Genomic DNA, 18017 nt, shown 5'->3' on the forward strand with positions numbered 1-18017 from the left:
CTCATACATTTACATAGTTATATATATATATATATATATATATATATATATATGATTAAAGTTGTTTTTTATATGTTACATGATTATATATTATTCTGTATAATTCATATTATATTGAGTTAGGACAAAAGTAATCAAAAATTTGTCCTTACATATAATAGCTACAATTTCCATAATGAAATTTGTAACAAATCAGTAACAAACTGCTTCGTAAGTAATCTATCCAGCACTATATATTATACGTTTGCATTAATAATAACAAAAAATAATTTGTGTATATAATACCACATGTAACCTTTCAAACTTTATGAAGAATAGACCATCAAAGATATATGTCCATACAATATCAGATGTGACTGTTTTAAACAAACAAATAAAACGATTAAATATATAAGAATTTAAAAATAGGTATTATACCATTATTATTTAATAAATTATTATAATACAGTACATAAATGCCTTCTCTCATTGAAAAAAATAAAGACAGAAAGAGAATGATTCTTGGCCCCCGCGGGCCTCCGTATGTGCTATTATGAAGTGTAATCTCAGTTCTCTTTCTAGGACACGGCCCTCATCTTGTGAATTAATCAGCGCTGCATATTTATGCACATGATTTCTCACAGCTTCAGTCCAAACTGTAAATCTGTGCACACGCGGCATGCAGCTGAAACGTCGCCCGTTCGTTTCGCTCTAATTGAAGCAATCTTCAGCTCAGAGGGATCTGATTAACTTCTAGGTCTACACTTCCTTCTGAACAATCAAAACTTACACTGTTTCACAAGTTAGTATGGTGCACGACTCAGTTGCAGTTGGCAGACAAAATAAATAAATAAGTCCTGAACAGTCAAAGCAGTCTATCCAAAACTGCTGTTTTGTGCAGTACAGATTCATACATAATTAATTCAATTCCATCCAAATGTATTTGTGTAGCACTTTTCACTGCACAAATCCCTCCAAAACCGCTTTACAGAGAATAAAGCTATACAAACTCACTGAACAAGCCAAAGGTCATTAGACTGAGGAAAAATAGGGCGCTAATACACAAATAAACTATAAACTATATCAATAAACTTTCAAGTTTTCACACTTTAAGTCTTTTGTGAATCCAGGCTAAAGATAAAAAAGTATGAATGAAGGAATCAATACATAAATAAATGCATAAATGAAAGAATGAATTTCTCACTTAGTTTGTTCCACATAATTTTTTCCCTTTTGTGAATAGAGATAAAGATAAAAATAAAATGATAAAAATAAAATAAAAATATATATGAATGAATCGATAAATAAATAAATATAAATGCAAAAATAAATAAACAAACATACATAAATGAATGAATGCATAAATAAATATGAATGAATGAATTCCACAATTTTTGACCAATTATTTTTTTTCCACGTTTCCAGTCTTTTGTGAACAGAAAATAAATAAATAAATAAACACACTTTGTTTGTTCAACATTTCTGAATTTTCCAGACTTTTCCAGTCTTTTGTGAATCCAGGATAAAGACACATACATAAATAAATGCATACATTTATAAGTGATTGAATAAATAAATGAATACATAAATAGATATGAAAGAAAAATAAATAAACAAATAAATAAAATCATAAATAAATAAACAAATAAATAAAGCACAAATAAAAGCATAAACAAATAAATAAAATGCATAAACATAAATACACATTTTGACCAATTCATTTTTCACACTTTCCCAGTGAATTATAAATATAAATAAATAAATAAGGAGAAAGAAAGAAGTTGCTGTGTCTACTAATGTCTCCTGCAAACGGTGTGTGTCATTGAACAGGACTGATGAGAGAACGAGGGAGATGGAGAAGACGATGATTCTAGCGGGAGACGGGAAGATGAGGTAGTCCTGTCTGAACAGGAAATGAATATTAATAATTAAGAGCGGTGGGAGGCTTTTAGCGAGCAGCTTGATTGCCACTTACAGAGATTTGGCCTGCGCTGAAGCTGCATTTGCAGACGACACAAAGGACAGAGAGTCACCGCCGTCTTCCCACAGAGACTCTACATCACCGCTTCACATTTCTGCTCTGTTTTACAACATCCCTGAGTCACGCGTTCTGTCATCACAGCTATGAATATGTAAACTGATTACTCATGTTAACGGCGTTCAAACATCCGCAGGGAAAACATAACAGACAAAACATGACGGCCGCCAAAATGGAACCGACTCAAATATGTGGTAATGAGTAATAATGATGCCTAAACTAGATTTTTGCATATTCTAAAAGGAAGCGTGAGTGGTGTTTGCCCATAAAAAGAAAAAGAAAAGAAAATCACCTCGGTGGTTGCTATGGTGTTATGATTTCAGGGATTCCATGTTTTTTAAACAAATTACAGATTTTGCCTGGGAAAAAGTATTTAAAAATGTAATTTAATTAAATTAATAAAAAATTAGTGGTTGCTAAGGTGTTCTGAGTGATTCTAGGATATCCATGTTTTTTAACCAATAAATTACAGATTTTTTTCCTAAACCTTTGTCTGGGAAATTAAATAAATAAATAAATACACATCCATTTATAAATAGTTAAAAAATAAAATAAAATAAAATATAATAAATAATAAATAAATGCTGAATAAGATACATGCTACAAGTTACATGCTTAAGTTAAATAACTAAATAACTTAAATAAAACAATAAATATAAACAAAAAATAAAATATTCATATTTATAAATAAAACAATTTCTAAAATAAAATAAAACAAAATATCAAAATAAGCCAAAATAAAATAAAGCCTAATAATAAAAAAAAAACATCATAGCAAAAAATAAAAATAAATAAGAATAAAATAAGAATAAGCATTAGCAAACAGCACTAACTGGTGCTGTTAGTAGGAAATGGTGAATGCAGACAGAACGGAGAGTGTTTCTTTACGTTTAACATCAGCGTTTCACCTGCTGCTCCTCATCCCTTCAGGAGAGCAAATTCTCAGTTTCTTAAATTCCCGGTTTTCACTCTCCTCATCTCAGGCAATTTTCTGCTGCAGTGAACACGCGGCACGATGATCCACTGAAGAGCTGCCGATGCTGAAGTCTGCTGCTGTCCTCAGAGACACACGGGGTCTACCTGATGGAAACTCACGCACACTTATCGTGACGCACCGGCTGCTCTGGGCTCTTTAGAGCATCCGCTCGTGCTGAGGAAAGACATTCTCCAGAAGGAATATTACAGAGAAACACAGTGTTTACTGCACAAAAACCCTGGGGATGGCCGTAGTAAGGACTAACGCAATGCATCATGGGAAGTACAGGAACAGCCAATTATTCCCACATGACTACCACAGACAGACAAACTGATTGGTTGAGCTGATTTCAAAGATACTGTAAGATGGCAATAAACACACATGCTATAATGTTTCATACTGCTATGTTGCTATGAATCATAAAAGCTCTAAAAAACCTTAGACTAACTACAACACTTGGTAAAAAACTATCTTGATTATTAATGTTAACTGTTAATCTCCTACTGATATTTTCATCATATTGCTGTAGCATAAAAGCAATGAACAACAGTTAAGGTTTATATGAATTCTGGATGGATGGATGGATAGATAGAATGTCAAATAAAAGAAAAAATCATAAAATAAAAACAATTAAAAACAAGTAATAAAGAAAGAAATCATGAATAAAAATATCTAAAATAAAGTAAAACAATAAAATAAGAAAAAATAAAATACATCAAATACTGCAGCGAGGCTTACTGCTTTAAATGAATTCTAACTATATGATATGAAATCAAATGTGACTTTTGCTATTATTCAGTATGTGTTTATAACCACCACTGACTGACATAAAATCACATAAATTATTGCTTTAAATTCAATCAAATTTGACCTATAAGTCTTCAAGCAAAAATATTTGATCAAATTATTATATTATATATAAAATGATATTTATATTAACTTTATATAAAATATAAAGTTATATTTACTTTATATAAAATTATGTTTTACGTATTTGATGTTGCTTGCTCTGAAAAAGTAGTTGAATGCAAAAAACAAAACAAAAAAACATTTAAAACAAAACTTTAAAACCAAACCAAAAACTCAACACTAGTGCTGGGCGGTATGACCAAAAATTGATATCACGGTATTTTTCACTATACTATGTACTATGCCACTGCATCATTAATAAATAATATTCATGAGTGAAGCCGGAGAAGTTTAGTAAAGTTCCTACACTGCTGGTTTCCAGCCAGCTCTCTAAAGCTTAAAAAAACAACAACACTTGCTAAATGGTGCCTGGTGTGGTGTCAGCGGTGGAGTGGGTGTGCGGGATAGATGGGTCAGAACGGCACACGGGATAAAACCCTTCCTAAAGTGATTAGAGTAAACCCATTAGAGAGCCAGAGCGCAGCGCCGTTCCCCTCACACATCCACACTAATCCACAGCACCTTGCGCACTACATAGGCCACTATTTTCTCTCGTTCTCAGTCCTCAATTGAAAACGGCACACAAAGACGTTCAGATTTGAGCGATGGAAAAAAATAAATAATACAAGCTGCCTGTGCGATTCTGAATCCTAAATAGCGCTAACAGGTCGTTCTGAACTTCTGCTAAATTTAAGCTTTTGGAAACCTCATCACGCCACAGTATTCTAAGTCAATCATGACGAATTTGTCATCATCATACGAATAAGCTCATTCTGTCTGATTAACGACTAAAATTATGCATTTCTCAGCCTTCATTTATCCGTAGCATGACGCTATCAGGAAATCTGCGCACTCCTGCCGGATGATCTGCACACTCTTCTAGCTTTAATGCTAATGAGAGTTTATCACACAATCACGCTGCTAATTGAGTTCAGAAAGCAGCCGCGATAGCCATCAGCATCCATTAACATGCTAGAATAAATAGACTATTTGTGCTTAAAGATAAAGCAAGGTCAAACCTCCACTGCCAGACCGATTCATCAAATAATATCACTGCAATTTAGCTTTTGTGATCTGAGAAATAATTATTTTTCAAGCATAAAAGAAAGATCTTCCTCAGAATTCATCATCTGACTGATAGAATCCAAATGTCACATGCTACCGTTCAATCATCATGCTAGCGATTCAGTTATAAAGATGGTCAGGCTGGTCAACCTAAACGTGATTAGGCCTTTACAAAGCGTGCTTAAGATCGACTTGTTAACTAGCTGTTTAGACCAGGGGTTTTCAAACTGGGGTCCAAGGAAAGAAAAAAAAAGTTACACTTTATTTTATGGTGCCCTTGTTACAGTGTAATTATACATTTAACTACTGGGTGATATTAATTAACTACATGTACTTACTATATGGTTAGGGTTAGGATTAGGGTTTGGCTTAGGGTTACTTGCATGTAATTATGCATAATTTCCTGTTATTATAGTAGTATGTACATGTGACATATGTAACAAGGACACCTTAAAATAAAGTGTTACCAAAAAAAAAGTAAAATAAATAAATAAAAAGTACAAAAAAAACAGCAACAACGTAATAATAGCGTAATAACAACAACGTAATAATAATAGAATATAAAAATTCTCACACGAATATTCTATCTATCTATCGTCTGTCTGTCTGTCTATCACTACAGAACTATAGTGAGTACAAAAAAATTATATTAAAATATATTATTATATATTGATGATAATGCAATACTAAATATTTTCCAAAAACATATTTTACACAATTATACTATTATAAAAAAGTATATTAAATATATTAAAAAGTCATAATTTTTCACGGTATAAATTGTATTCATATTTATACTTTTTCCACAGTATAAATTGGATAAAATTAAAGTCCTATTTTCTGAAAATTATTCAAACTAATCTTTAAAGGTGAGTATATAATGACTGAATTTTCATTTTCAAGGGTCTATTTCTTTAAGCTCAAAAATAGAGAAAACCCAACTTTGATCTAAATCTAAATAAAAGAAAAAAGAAAATCAGAGAAGACTGCGAAACTCACGCGCAGAAAGTCAAATGGCATCTGGGAAATAATTAAACAGGAATCTGCACTACTTCAGAGAAGCATTAAATAAGTAAGAACAAACATGAAATAATCAACATCCCACACTCATCTGATATCAGTGCCAGCTCTTCATATCAAACATGCTGCTATAATTAAACCGACCGCTGAGAATCACACAGCAGCACAGAGTATTTCCATCTTTCTTTAAGGGTGACTTCCTTCTTTAACCTTTAGTGACTCAGCTGAAAATGCTCTCTAAATGAATTCCCAACGTCTGGTTTCAAGGCCCGAGACCCGACGTGCTCCCTCTCACTCTGAAATACCACATAAAATAAAGCACTAAATGACAACACGACCTTTACCTGAACGACAGAGCCATCATATGCATTTCTGAGGTCACCAATCCCAGATAGAGGTCCAACACTCACAAAAATGCTACAAACTTGAACTTTGATAGCATCACTGTATGTATCTGAAAGCAGCTGAGCAAATACAGCAGAACAGAAGGGCAAAATGTGACTAGCGGTAAAAGTGAGCAAAACTAAACAACACCAGACACCGCAAAGCATTACAGCACTGCTGTTTTTCATAATCATTACAATCACTCATGATTAAGTTCAGTGATTCAAACTAACTATTAACTCAAAGTGTTCAACTCTTTTCATTTAGATCAGTAAACAACCAATGCTCTGGATAGCAGGCCAATCAGAGCACACCTCGCTTTTCAGAACGATAAGCTTTGTAAAGATCGATGCTTTTCAGAAAGACGGGGCAGAGAGGAGCAACAATAATGTAGGGTATGTGTAAAATAATGTGTTTTTTGAACCGTGTAAACACACTGCATTACACCACATTCACACAAAGTAATGTTATTTTCAGCATCATCATATGACCCCTTTGACTTTCCTGAGGTAAATGCAACGTTAAGAGACATATAGTTCACAAGCGGTTTTAGTTAACGTCTTTCTTTCATTTGAAACGCTGATTGAGCGATTACAGTATATGAGAAGTGATACATTACAGTAAATTAAACTGTATCTTTCAACATACCTTCTGATGTTCATTCTTGTTTATTTTGAGCAATGACTCGTATTAAAGCAGAAGAGACTAGCGCTGCGCTGCCGCTTGAACTGAAGTGGCTACAGCCATCTCTCGCGCCACATTTAAGAGCGCCAAAACTGCATTTATTGTTTGAACTTTGTGATAAATTGTACAGGATTTGAAAGCTCAGTCTTTTTGTTTCTTATCAGAAGCAACAAAGGACAAAGATCTTTGCGATTATTGGATAGGAAATGCGCTACAAATGATGCTTCCTAAAGGGAAAACCACAGATCTGGCAACCCTGGCTTGAACTACAGGTGGTTCATAGGGTCAAAAATAGAACCTGCTTTAACGGCACAGCATTAATGCGTAATTATTGCTTTTACCTGGACAGCCCTAAATTCGACCCAAGAAACATTTGCAAGTTGCAGTCCGACACGTTTTTCCGCAGACATGACTGCATGTGTTTGATAGTGTGCTGAACTTCAGTTCACTCTTCCACTGACGCTCCACCTCTCTGACTGAGTCCTTACACAACGTCTCTGGAGGAGAAGCTCTGGATTATGGGTAATTGGGCTCAAAGGAAGGAGCACCAAGACTCCATCACACATCCCAACTTGTCATCAAGACAAAGTCGCCATGTAATTATCCTTAAAATTGAAGTACAGCTCATAATTAAATCTGCCGCACCTTTTAAGTTACCCAGGAGTTACAGCTAATTCTACGAACACTGTGGAGTCCAGCAAAACAAACCCAACACATGACACTGTGAAAAAACATTAGCATGTGGCTAAGCAAACAAAGCAATATTCTAATAAGAAATTGATAATAATCATGTTTCTTGAGCAGCAAATCAGCATATTAGAATGATTTCTGAAGATCACGTGACACTGAAGACTGGAGTAATGATGCTGAAAATATAGCTGCGTATCACAGAAATAAATTACAGTTTACAATATAGTCAGTCATTGATAATAATCATGTTTCTTGAGCAGCAAATCAGCATATTAGAATGATTTCTGAAGGATCATGTGACACTGAAGACCGTTTTTCCAGTATTTTTGATTAAATAAATGCAGCAGAAAATACTTTAAAAATCTAGATTTTTTATTTAAAATAAAAAAAATAAAATAAAAAAAGAAATGGTGCATGCTATTTCACCATGAACCTAACACAGTTTGAGTTGTTAAACTAGAGAGAAAAAGCTTTTAAAATTAATTTCATATTGTTCTTTAATGCATATGACATTTGATACTAATGTAAAATGTAAAAATGATGGTGTTCTCTTCTGGTTAGGAAAATGAGAAAAGCATGTAATTGTGTGATTGGAGTGAACTGCAGCCGTTTGGAACAGTTTTCCCAGAACTAAAAAAACGAGAAGAAGGGCAAATAAAATTACAAAACATTAATGAATTTTCTGCTTTTTCAATTCTCGAGTGCATTATAGGATTACAGGCTGACTAATATTAACATGCTCATTAATATTCCCTGCATAATTATCAGAGCTGAATCAATTCTAAATTGATAAATTAAATTGATCAGTTCCAGGTGACAGTCATTCATAAACTCAAATAATTACAACCATTCCAGTCATTCCTACAGGCATCTAAAGCTGAAGAAAATGTCATTTCTTTAGTGAATTTGGCCTTTACTTTACAAACACACCTACTGAGAATATTTCTGTATGAATATGGCTTATTCATACATGTCCAGTGATTTCTTATAGCACAGCAATCCATTGGTTGACAGAAAAGAGCATAAGTGATGTTGTAGCTCAGATGCTGCATTGCAGAGAGAGACTGAGGTCTGCTGTCAGTGGAACTGATCTGTCCAGCTGTTGGTTTACTATCACTCGCATACTACAGCCTACACACACACACTACTGTCCACAGATTCACAGACTCCACTCCAAAACATACTGAGCTGCCCTGATGTCAACTACCTACATAGGGAGCATGCTAACAGACTCAGAAGTGACATCATGCATACAGCAACGGACTTCAACAGAGTTTGATGCTAGCATGTGTGCGATGTTAGCATTTTGAGACTCAACAGATTGAAAAAGTGCAGCGGAACACAACAGAAGGCTTGAGGCCTGAGACACATTTTTAAAACTAATAAACTACACACCCTAGCAACGGCATAGCAACACTCTAGAAACTCTATAGCAACTGTAAAAACACTCAAAACACCAACTGCATAGAAACACTCTACAAACACATAAAACACTTTGGCAACACCCTATAACACCCTAGCAACACACTAAAACTCAAAACACCTTAGCACCGGCATAGCAACACTCTTAAACAAACAAACCACTTTAGCAACTGCATAGAAACACTCTAAAACTCGAAAAACCCTAGCAACTGCATAGCAACACTGTAAAACACCCTAGAAACACCCTAAAAACTCAAAACACCTTAGCAACTGCATAGCAACACGGTAAAACACCCTAAAAACTCAAAACACCTTAGCAACTGCGTAGCTAGCAACACTGTTAAACAACATTGAAACTTGAAACACCTTAGCAACTGCAAAGCAACACTGCAAACACCATAGAAACACCTGAAAAAGGCAAAACACCTTAGCAACTGCATAGCTAGCAACACTGTAAAACAACAGAAACTTGAAACATCTAAGCAACTGCATAGCAACACTGTAAAACCCAAAACACCCTAAAGACTTGAAACACCTTAACAACTGCATAGCAACACTGAAAAACACCCTAGAAACACCCTAAAAACTTGAAACGCCTTAACAACTGCATAGCAACACTGTAAAACACCCTAGAAACACCCTAAACACTCGAAACACCTTAGCAACTGCATAGGAACACTCTAAAACACTCAAAGCACAATCAAAACACACTAAAACCGTAAAACACCTTAGCGACTGCATAGCAACACTCTAAAAACACACAAAACACCCTAGCAATGGCACAGCAACACTCTAAAACACTCAAAACCCACTAGCAACATTCTAAAACACTCAAAACCTTCTAAAAAATGCAACAATAAAAACACCTTAGCAACCACATAGCACACTATAAAAACACTCAAAAGCATCATAGCAACTGCATAGCAACACTCAAAACACCCTAGTCTTGTGGTGGCTAGTTCTGCATGGACAAACACAGGCATAAGCACAGCAACAAACACAACAAAAGGCTGGTCAATAGGCGAGTAACTAAGTTTTAGACTATTTACTCACCAAAAGCAATTCTGATTGTCATTTGGAAGAGTGCATTTGAGAATAATAAGGCTCAAAGTCAGAGAGTCGATGGAGGTGTTGCAGGGAAAGATTACGGCTGATAACCATCAGAGCTTTGAAAACAAAACACGACACGCTGAGATTAGACGGGCTTTTTGATACCGCAGATGTTTTGATCCGTGAGAATACCAAATAAGTGAGCCTTGAGACAATCTGAGAAACCTGAATGGTTAATGTGATCCACAGCTGGAGATGTCAAAGGTGTGAGCTGGTTTGGAGGTGTTTGGCCCGGCTGATTGAGAAGCACTTCACACTGCCAGAGCTCTCCGGCTCATAATAAGATTGGCATCTAAGCCATTACACCTCAGAGCCTTTCAATCACTACAAGTGAATAACTTCAGCACCCGACCACACAGAAGACAAACGCCACAACAAAATACAAGCAACACTTACTCAAGCATGAGAGAGAGCGCTGGAAACATATTCTGTGTATGTGAATGCAGACGCTTCCAGCTACACAGGATCGATTTCATGCATCAATGCACTCAGAAATGCATCAGCTTTGCATGTTCGTCTGATTGTGCTGTAATTTTGTGTGAAAATGAAATAATTCTACATTTGTCTGTTTGGGAGCTGTGCAGGGCTTTCACTGCTCATTCAGGGCCAGAGAGAGAGAGCAAAACAATGACACTGATGTCACGCTGGCAAGGCCAGTTTTAGTGATGTGCCTATAAACATTAATGAGACTGGGAGAAACTGATGATCAGGATCACGAGGTCAAACAAACACTCCTCTTCTGTTTTCAGCTCATCAATAAACACTTCTCATTTTAGAGTAACTAGTGCTGTGTGCTCTGCATGCTTCTCACTGGCAAATACATTTTTTTATTTTTTTTTATATATATTCTTATTAAAAGAACAGAAATAAAATGTGATAAACTAAAAAAATTTGGCAATGTTTTTCTGTTTGTGATTCAGAGTTGGTCTAGACTAAAAACAAAAAGAAAAGATCAAAAGCAATGATGAAAATAAAAAATAAAAATAAAAAATAAAAGTACCAGAGTTTAGGAAAACATTGACGAAACAAACCTCAACAAAGTGACTACACCAAAAGCTGTAGTGTGAAAATACTAGGGTTATTATCAAAAAATAAATAAATAATAAATAAAATGAATTATACATCATTACTTGGAAAAAAAAAAGCAAAACAAAATATAAGAAGCCCTTAAACTTATTTTATTCCTAGTACTAAAATAACTAAAAACTGATAAAAATGCATAAAAAAATTTATAAAAATGTCAAAAAAAACAAAATCTAAAATGAAAATGAAAACAGAAAATATAAAAATAAAATCTAATTCAAAATACTAAAAACTATAATAATACATGATATAAATAATACTAAAATAAATGAAGACAAGGGCTCATTACAAGACACATCTACTGTATTGCAATAAAACTACTTTAATCTGTGACAAAATCTTTTATTGATTTTACAACTGGGGCATTTCAAGGAACATCTCATTCAAACCACGTGATTCACTCATTCAAACAGGTCAACCCTGAATCACGCCGAGAACGGAGCACCTTGAGGGACCTTTTGCATTCTTTGTTTGTTTCTTTTGAGAAAGTTCATTCTGAATCACAAGAGGCCTGCAACAACAGCAAGCAGCGAGCGAACAACAAATGCCATCATGTGCAAATTGAGTCACACTGGCTGAATGGAGAGCAGCTCTCAGCCTGAGAAAGGTCACGCTCACCAAACTACACGAGAGACTGAGAAACAAGAGCGAGATCAGCTCCTATCAGAAAGACATGATGTCCTCCGGCAGCACGAGGAGAAGTAGCCCAACCGTTTTATAAGCAGATGAAATGCTGACACCACAAAAGCCAATCTCTGGAGGTAAAAATCACTAACTTTATGAGACTTTATGCAGGGAAGAGACGTGCTCTTAATAATGCATTGCTAACTTTTACACCGAAACCACACTCATAAAAAGTGCAGTTTACAACGAAAGCACCTCCAGCTCTCCAGAGAACGAGATTTAATCTAACAAGTTTTTTGAAATGCAAAACTATACTGAGCTACAATGTTTTTTTCTCTCACCACGAGGGAAACACATATAGAGCGAATTACAAAAAAAAAAAATGTTACAACTAGGGCTGCACGATAAATCGCATGCGCAACTTTAGCACACTTTACTGTACAAAGCTCTGCATCTTATAGACACAATGTAGTCCAAATTCAAACAAAATAAATAAATAAATTCATAAAATATACATTAAATTATGCACAATTATTTTATTATATAACATTAAACTAAACAATTTTCATTATTTCATATTATAATTTATTTTATTTAGCAAGGAGGCATTTATATATATTTTAATTTATGTGTGTGCTTTAGTATATAGACATGTTGTAATCTTCCCTTTATACAGCAAGCATGCATTAATGTGGGATTAAGATGGATGCTGAAAATTTAGCTTTGCCATTACAGGAATAAAATACATTACAAAAGAAAAAAATTGCAAAATTATTCAAAATTATTACTGTATTTTTGATCAAATAAATGCATGCTGAGCATTAGGGACTTTCAGAAACAAATCTTACCGACTTCAAACTTTTGAAAGGTAGTGTATTCTAAATAAATATTAATAAAAAATAAAAAATTAAACACACACACACACACACATATTTCTATTAATATAATGTGAATTTTATGGGTGTGACTGTGGCATTACCTGATTTGCATAATTACTATAATTAACTGGGTGCTAAAACAACACTATCAGCAGGTGCAGTTCATTCCTAACGAGAGAAGTGTTGGAGAGATGACAGGGTTTGGGATAAAAATATGTTCAAAACTTGCAGGATCACATTTCAGAGTAACCTGAGACACGTTTCTGAAACAAAGCTCAAACACATATCAAAGATTGCAGCTCAAACGTCAACTGATTTGAAAATTAATTCAGAGTTGGCATAGTTAATCCAGATGGGAAACGAGAGAGCTTGTGATGTGTGAAGACGGCACAAAAAATTACTATGCATAGAAGTAAAGATATATGGAAAACTGATTATACACTAAATGTACATGAACAAAGCAATGTGCACAAACGCTCGAAAACCGCATCCATATTTGCACCATAAATCTGAAATCCACAATTTAACATTATAATAATGTAACACAGTTGTCAGTATCACACCTGTAATAATACGACTCTTCTCTAACACATCCAGCCACTTTATTAACAAAAGTGTTGATTCACCTGGATAAACACAAACACATGCACATCACGAGAAATCTAATCTAGCATTGTCCATTATCTGAGTGCAGGTGTCTTCATTCCACATCACCTGCATTCTGTGATGAATGTGACTGAAGGTGTTAATCACCTTCGGGAAGAAATAGAAACACTATTTCTGGTGCATTAGACAGATTCCCGGCAGTTCACAGCACATGCCTGTTCATTACGAGCATGTATGTACATCACGACAAGAAGCTACAACAAAACAAAAAGCATGCCCTGAACCCGCTCATATAGCCTGTGAACATTCACTGAATAACAAAGAGCCATATTTTTGAGTCAATTTTACAGTTTCTTTTCTTTTCTTTCTTTCTTTTTTTTTTGTACATGCCATTTAATATCCAAACACCCAGAATAAATCAGTTATAGCATAAATATAAGGTTTTGTAGGCAAATGCCGCTGAGGGTATGATGAACAATAATATTCTAAATTTTAAAATATTAGTTGATTAAATTTAAATTTATTTATAATATACATTTATTTATTAAATTTATTGGAATTTCATGTAACTATTTAATAAAAAAATTTAAAAAATCAGATTTTCACCTGTGAATCAAGTTACTGCGTCTCATTGCTCTCAGCGTGAAAAGGGAGTCAATTTAAGGCTTTGTAGACAAATGTGACCCTGGACCACAAAACCAGTCATAAGGTTCAATTTTTTGAGAAATGAAATGAGATGATTTTCACCTGTGAATGGAGTTGCTGTGTCACATTGCTGTCGGTGTGAAAATGGAGCCAGTGAGCAGCAGGGCACACCAAACAAGTGCTTATCCGCCTCCATCAGTGACGCCCACTGAGTGCGTTACAGAGAGGGTGACTGTACATTGTTTTCCTGCAGTCTCATGCACCTGTTGACTCCACTTTCCCACACCTGCGGGTGGAGGGTCTTCCATCAGCGCTCCGGCACGCAGGTGGCTGCTGCCAGACTCTATGAATTCCAATATGAAAGCCTGACCCCCGACCTCTGCGCCAATCAAATCCAAAACACAAATCCAACACAATCCCAGCAGCATTGCTCCACAGCAGAGGAATACATCAGGAATGTGTCAGTCACACGGAGAAGCCTGTATCATACAGTATGTCTACAATACTGGCACAGATAGATGGGAAAATAACTCAGAACTTTACAGAAGATCTTATTTGTTTGAACATCAGAACTTCTCATCACCTTCGCGCATCTGAAGATCAGCACTTTATTTCCAACAGCAGATCACAGATTTTTAGTGCATTCATTGCTATGTCCTCAACAAGACACTCGGTTTCTCGGAGGCATCATTCACGTAAGTTAGGCGGCAAAAATAGTTGGTATAAGAATAATTATGAGCAAAAGAAAGAACTCCTGCCTGCTTAGTGCTGGGTAGATTACTTACAAATTGTAGTCAGATACTGATTACAAATTACATGACAAAAGTTGTAGTTAGTAACGTAATCCATTACAGAACACGTACTTAATATTTGGAATTACATGTAATCAGTAACTACCCAGCACTGTTCTGCCTCAATATAAACATGACAATTACGCTGTGAAACAAGCAAACGGTTGCTTCGGATCAGGGACTCTCAGAAAACTCTCCAAGTCTGCGACAGGAAACTCAGGTCTGACTTCCTGCTGGCTTTGGTATAAGAATAATTATGAGCAAAAGAAAGAACTCCTGCCTGCTTAGTGCTGGGTAGATTACTTACAACTTGTAGTCAGATACTGATTACAAATTACATGACAAAAATTGTAGTTAGTAACGTAATCCATTACAGAACACGTACTTAATATTTTGAATTACATGTAATCAGTAACTACCCAGCACTGTTCTGCCTCAATATAAACATGACAATTACGCTGTGAAACAAGCAAACGGTTGCTTCGGATCAGGGACTCTCAGAAAACTCTCCAAGTCTGCGACAGGAAACTCAGGTCTGACTTCCTGCTGGCTGTGAAAGAGCGCTAAACCTTCATCTTCACAGTCACGCTGGACGCGGTTTGGCAGAGGAGTTGAGAAGAGAGGCATGAATAAAACAAAAAACAACAAGAGATACACACACACACAGATTCATAATTCATGGCTTTCATTTCAGCAGCCGCCACACTTCTGATCGAGCGAGAACAGAGCGAATTCACGCAGGTGCACATGGAAATGCTACATGCCCGACACACACACTAACTGATGTTGCACTGATGGGAAAATAAAAATATTCGCAAACACATTCTTGGCCATTTCTGACTGCTGTTTCTAAGCAACAGCAGCATGTGTTGAAGGGAGAGAGAGTTAATGTAAGCGATGCTCCCTCTACACGACTGCACATTTCTGATGTTGCTCCAGCGCAAAACGAAAAACAGAAAATCAGCTCAACTAAGCAAGAAGAAACTTGCTAAATGAATGAACAGCATTTCAACTAGTTCATTTAAGTCTACATCAAACCTCACCGGCAACCCATTTTACTTGCAGAAAACAGTGCTGACAAACAACATCACAGACTGCTTTCTGCTCTGGCGATTAAAGGGTCTGACCAATAGAAACACAGCATTATAGGGAACACTAGTTAGCAAACAGTACTGAGCACATCTACTTACTTATTCTGCATCATGTTCATTATGACCCAGTCGGCAGGATACACGTTCTTCCCAATGAGATCCTTAAACATGATAAACGTCTCCATGAGGAAATCCTAAAGAAGAGACACAAAGTTTGGGATGAAACAGACATGACGACAACATGCAGAAATATGTAACAAACATTTAATGCATTTATACAATTTTAATTACAATATACAATGTTATGTTAGAATCATTATTATACTCTTATACCTTTTGTTCTTTAATATTTTGAATTGTTTTTAGCTTTATTTTTTGTTTTTCATTTAAATGTTAAGTTTTGAAATTTTGTTGTATGCATTTGTCATTTTTATTTAATTTCTTTATTTTTAAAATGTGTATAAGTAGTATTTATAAAGTTTTAGCTTTTAGTTTCGGATCTGTTTTTAGTTGTTTTAATACTACAATTGATTACTTCTGTTGTCCTCATTAAAGCGCTGCTCCTCTCAGCCGCTCGCTGAACAGAGCAGACGCTGAGAGAGGTGTGTGCGCAGCGGGAAAAGAGAGACCTCACGCTCGCGCGGCAGTACCAATGAGTCAAAGAAACTAAGGGCAAACCCTAAAGATTTGTCGCTAGGTGCTTTTTTTGGAAAAAATAAATAAATAAAAATTCGCTAATTATTAAATATAAATAAATATGTAAATGAATACATAAATAAATAACAGCTTTCAATATAGCAACAAATGTTGCTTTTTTGTACATTATAATGTGTCCTGTACAATTTTATTTTCTTCTAAGAAAAAAATAATGACTTCTTTACCATGATTTACAAAAGAAACCCACCAAAAATAGCATTCAGTGTAACAGTAGTTCATATACTGTACCAAAACATCTTGTAAGGCATATTTACAACAAGAATCAGATGACATTAAAAGACTATTTATGGATAACAGTGCAGCACCAAAATACTAATTCATTGAAATTTTAAATCTTTAATATTTGCCGCATCTACTACATTTTACCCATTTGTCAGTGATATATAGTAATATATTTTGATAAGTGCAGGTCAGAATAAGCACATTGTTTGATTTTTACATAAATGTGTTACGCTGAATGAAGATGACACATTAATTCACCCATATTTCGACATTGCGTTTTTACAAAAGTTATTTGAAACATTAAAGTAGACTCTTTGGCTGTATTCACACCAGGAAAGTCCGCTAGTTCACTTGCTTTGGTCCGGACCAAATACAATGTAGATTTTTTTTTGGCTTGGTGCGGTTCGCATTCACACTGTCCTTTTTGCAAGTGAACCAGAAATGGTAAACAAAACCACACGTGTGCTTAAGGTCATCCATTCACTAAGGTCACCGTACCAGAGTTCGTTTGGAAGCGGACCGAGACCACCTCTTCAGCTGGGTCTCGGTACGGTTGTTTGCTGTGCACCCGAGTGCGATTACTGTATTCACACCTGCCCAAAATATCCGCACCATGGAGGGAAACGAACTTGAGTTCGATTCAATCGAACCAAACAAGACAGGTGTGAATACACCCTTTAATTGAATGTAATATTTGATTCTGTGTATATAAAATCACTTTTGTAAATTCATTAATTTGTAAAAGAATTTGATTTGGAAACCAAAATGGGATGTCTTGTCTTTGACCCACATATGTGAGTTAAAGAAAACTAATCTGTGAGCTGAAAACTCATCTCTTTCGACACTATTTGACTTCATTCTAAAAAAAAATATATATATATATATATATTAAAAAAACTTTGTCTTTCTCTTTATTTATTCCTTCCCTTTCTAGCTTGTACTTTTTTGAACAATGCCTGAAACTTGGTATTACGAGCACTTCCTGTGTCTGTTTGCTTCTTTAAGAAGAATCGCTTTATGTATTCCCCAATTTTAAGTCGCTTTGGATAAAAGCATCTGCAAAATGACTAAATGTAAATGTAA

At 35.2% G+C, this 18017-nt stretch overlaps 1 protein-coding gene across 1 annotated transcript in view; it reads right to left on the reverse strand.

Annotated features, from left to right (window-relative positions):
- Window positions 1-18017, reverse strand: part of LOC107711371 (dedicator of cytokinesis protein 1-like) — a 275068-nt gene that overhangs the window by 71317 nt on the left and 185734 nt on the right. Inside the window, exon 29 of the mRNA XM_016516364.1 lies at window positions 16095-16189. Coding sequence (XP_016371850.1) covers window positions 16095-16189 — 95 coding nt within the window. The remainder of the gene's footprint in view (window positions 1-16094; window positions 16190-18017) is intronic.

The sequence above is a fragment of the Sinocyclocheilus rhinocerous genome, unplaced genomic scaffold (genome assembly GCF_001515625.1).
Source record: "Sinocyclocheilus rhinocerous isolate Xijiao unplaced genomic scaffold, SAMN03320098_v1.1 scaffold402, whole genome shotgun sequence".
NCBI lineage: Eukaryota > Metazoa > Chordata > Actinopteri > Cypriniformes > Cyprinidae > Sinocyclocheilus > Sinocyclocheilus rhinocerous.